The sequence below is a fragment of the Perkinsus marinus genome (assembly GCF_000006405.1).
Source record: "Perkinsus marinus ATCC 50983 genomic scaffold scf_1104296957478, whole genome shotgun sequence".
NCBI classification, from domain to species: Eukaryota; Perkinsozoa; order Perkinsida; family Perkinsidae; genus Perkinsus; species Perkinsus marinus.
The window spans coordinates 17,482-21,565 of NW_003207125.1; the positions used below are offsets into that span (position 1 = coordinate 17,482).

The 4,084-nt window shown below is 40.5% G+C and overlaps 1 protein-coding gene across 1 annotated transcript in view; it reads right to left on the reverse strand.

Annotated features, from left to right (window-relative positions):
• Positions 1–1,849, reverse strand: part of Pmar_PMAR024188 (ribose-phosphate pyrophosphokinase, putative) — a gene marked incomplete at both ends in the record, with an annotated part of 7,180 nt that extends 5,331 nt beyond the window's left edge. The window contains 4 exons of the mRNA XM_002774765.1: positions 226–277; positions 866–950; positions 992–1,067; positions 1,756–1,849. Coding sequence (XP_002774811.1) covers positions 226–277; positions 866–950; positions 992–1,067; positions 1,756–1,849 — 307 coding nt within the window. The remainder of the gene's footprint in view (positions 1–225; positions 278–865; positions 951–991; positions 1,068–1,755) is intronic.
• Between the last annotated feature and the right edge of the window lie 2,235 nt (positions 1,850–4,084).

Consider the following 4,084-nt stretch of genomic DNA (forward strand, 5'->3'; position numbering starts at 1 on the left):
AATTTTAGTGACGTAATACACCATAAAAAGTGAATTAAAATCACTTGACGAACTACATCTAAATTTCACATAAAACACATCACGTGTTTTACGCGTTATTCGCGAAAAGGAATATATTTTTCATATCCACTGTTGCAAACATTCAAAACCTGCCCAAAATAATACCATACTTCGTATCAAAATCATTCGGAAAAAAATTTTTCCAAAAATTTTTTTCTCTCCCACCTTGCAATTGATCCGAAATATGCGCCCATTCTGCCAAGTAATCGACCATAACCTGAAAATTTCAAATTCAACACATCTGAAAAATTCACATTTCCCAAGACTACTCTCAACTCTTCTTTTTCCACTACTGATAACTCGCTCACCTAAAATGGAGCAAATCATGATGTTGGTCGAAAACAGTTTAATGCAGTGTGAAGCGAACAGTTATGCATATTTTCATGTTATGAGTGTAAACGAAAAAATTGGTAAAAAATACTATTACCTGGAAATGCTGTAGTTATGAATTTTGGATATCAAAATAATGGAGTTTCACGACTACCCGTTTTACGCGAACATGGTGAAAAACGCGATATTCGCGGTGATATGCAATAGTCATGAAATATGTTTTTCACCAGTGTTTTTCATATCACTAGGGTGGTGAAACTCCACTGCATACTGCCGACCAAACAGTGTTGAGATTCATTGTTTTATCAATCCAGTTCCACCCTAGTGATATGAAAAACACTAGTGAAAACCATATTTCACAAACCACTGAATAGCGCGAATATTGGAGTTTTTCACATAGTATTACGCCACTTCACGTAAAACGGGTCGTGAAATTCCAATGAACAATTTTCCCCTCCCAAAAATTTTTTCTCACCTGCCGATATTCGAAGAAATATTCAGCGACCCACTCCTCGAGATTTCCGCGTTGGAGACTGTCAACTGATGCCCCGTAATACCAACTGAAATTACAAACTAGCAAACTCAAAGGGTCTCAACCCACCTCGATATCTCCGCCCTAAGAAGAGCTCTCACTTTTACTGCATACATATCGTCTTCTACTGTGAATAAACCAGAACCTATTACCACCACCACCACTACTACTACTACTACTACTACTACTACTACTACTACTACTACTACTACTACTACTACTACTACTACTACTACTACTACTACTACTACTACTACTACTACTACTACCACTACTACTACTACTACTACTACTACTACTACTACTACTACTACTACTACTACTACTGCTACTACTACTACTACTACTACTACTACTACTACTACTACTACTACTACTACTACTACTACTACTACTACTACTACTACTACTACGACGACGATGACGAGAAAAAATGAGTTTTACTTCGTCGAAACTTTGAAGTATAACTCTGTTGAGTCTCGCTGAATACTATAACGAGGTGAGATGCCAAAATCTTCAATCGTCACTTGCCTCCCTGCGAAAGCTCAAGACCGCGACGAACTATGGTTGATTGCCTTCCGCTGACCAACAAACTGGCCACGTGTGAATAGTTAAAATCGAAATATCCGTATATTATTACTCTCCACGGTTTACTCTATCGAGTACTACAAAAAAATATCATAGAAAATTTAGTCCCAAAGAAGACCTGTCATTTTCCGATATGAAATAAGTGAAACCACGAAACCAGTTTCCCATTATGAAATATTTGAAAAAAAATTTGTATACCGTACCACTCCCGCGAAGATTTCCCGACAGAACTCACGCTGTCTTACTAGGCTGCCGTAATATACCAACGCCTTCATCATGTGTTTTCTCCCAATCTCGAACCAACTGTTCACACGTAAAGTCCGCCTTCGAGCTCACCATCGCCAGCCGTCTGCGTCTGCTACTAGGGGGACTCCACGTGCCTGGCAAGGCGCTTGTGCGACGTACAACACTTCAGAATTTCCGTGATAGAAATTTCATTACAAAAATTTTAGAGTGAAGTATCATGTGAATTTCATCATGAAATGATTTTTGCGTCAAATTTTTACCCCCGACATCCAAACGAAACGACGCCAATTTATAAGTACCCCATGAAAAACCATTCCGGCACTTGAAAAGTGCCACTTCCTCACATAACAACATAGTTAGTAATCTTACATTACTATAACTGAATCACGGTGACACACTGTGGTGACACTATCACCCCATTGAACTTGCCGTTGTCAACCTCCATCGTCGTCATCGAATCAGCTTCTTACACTCAAATCAGCAGTTCCCCTCAGAGCACTAGCCAACACCGACACACCGTCCGCCTCTGCTAACTTCCGCAGATCCAATACCAAACTGTGTGCGAACCAACCGTCTTTCCTCGAGAACTTCCAAAACTAACGCGTTCTTCTCTGGGATATGGTTAGTCAACTGCTAGGAATCGATCATTAGTTTTAAAGTTGAAATACGGAAATTCGCCCGCGCTCTCATCTGTGTCATGCCAGGTTTGTACCAGCTGCGAACCAAAGACCCTCCCTCCTTGTTCACCAACTTGATGATGTTGCGTACACCTTTAGTAGAACATATCCAATAGTTGAATATTCGATGAATGCCAATCCCCGCAGGCCTCAAGTCGAACAAACCTCTCCAGATTCATTGTATTAAAAACTATCGGTGAGAGGCTCACGCGGATCAGCGCATTTGACATAATTGTCCTTCGCTGATGTGAGCATCAAGTGCGAAAATCATCTTCCATCGGAACACACACCTGTAATATTTATTTTTCCAGTGCACATAATCTACATCTACCGCTTCGAACAACCCCACAATGAAGTCCCTCCTTCAAGTCTATATACCATTCAATCGACTTCATTCAATTGTGTATTGTTTCAACCTGTGATTCACAGAGATGCTCAGTGAGCACTGTCACCACAACCAGCAACTGACCAAGACGGCCCAACCAGAGCCGTCTCTGCCAGTACCATCTCTCTCTCTCTCGCTCGCAGCCGCCATACGGCCAGGCGACTCCAAAACCACCATGAAGATAATGTTGGAGTTTATAAGGTTCCAAGTAGGGCGAACCAGACCACCGAAGGAAGGCCGATGTGGCCATATATGACTCATATAATATGATACGGCTCTTCATTAATCGTACTAGCAGTACATACCAAAATACATACCATGCAGAATACTACAGCGTGGGAGTCGCCTCCTCTTTTTTTTCCTTTTTTTTCCTTTTTTTTCTTTTTTTTCGATAGTACTAGCTTGTATGAGAGCTACTTACAGTACTTATAATACAAGCATACTAGCAGTAACTTCACTTCATAATACCCCATTCGAAGTCTTCATGGTAACGTGTTGGGAATCCATAGAGCTGCGAAATCCCCGCCGAAACTCTCTGTGAGAGCAACAGCCATCTGTTCACATAGAGACTATCATAAAGCCACTATGCAGGAAGAAGATCTTCCCTTCACCGAATTTCATCCCGAAACCATAAGCGCCCAAAAAACTATTACAAACATCCAGCAGCGACTGAGCCTCCCGATTTAGATTTCCATGAATATCACGAGAACTGCTGAGCTGGTAGGACTGCGAAGCGCACTGAAAAATGAAATTTCTAATTTCGTCATTCCAACAACACCATTAATTCCTATCACAAATTTCGTTGCTCATAACGTGACAAAAATTTCAGAATTTCAGAAGAAAAAAAACAAAAAGTTCCGGAATAATGACCATTAAAATTTATCGCTAATCCTCATGCATCTCCTACCAAGTTATCAGCCAAAGAAACACAACCATTCTGCGTTTTATCAATCGCGGATTTCCCCCCCCTCACTACCCGTTCTAACATAGGCTGTGATGCATTATGATGCGGATTCACCGCTACGTGAACCTGAGAAAACTTTTCCACAAAACTTAAACTCACTGAAATTTTCAATTATATGGTTTAAAACTTCGAGTTTTCACGTCAATGACAACCCTTATAGGATTCAATACTAATAGTAATTCCTTTGCTAACAACAACAATCTCTCCAATTAAATTCCCGACCAATTCATTGCTACTATTCGTTAGAGCAAACCATGGAGAGTGATAATATACAGTCCACTATACGAAAGCTTACATGAATC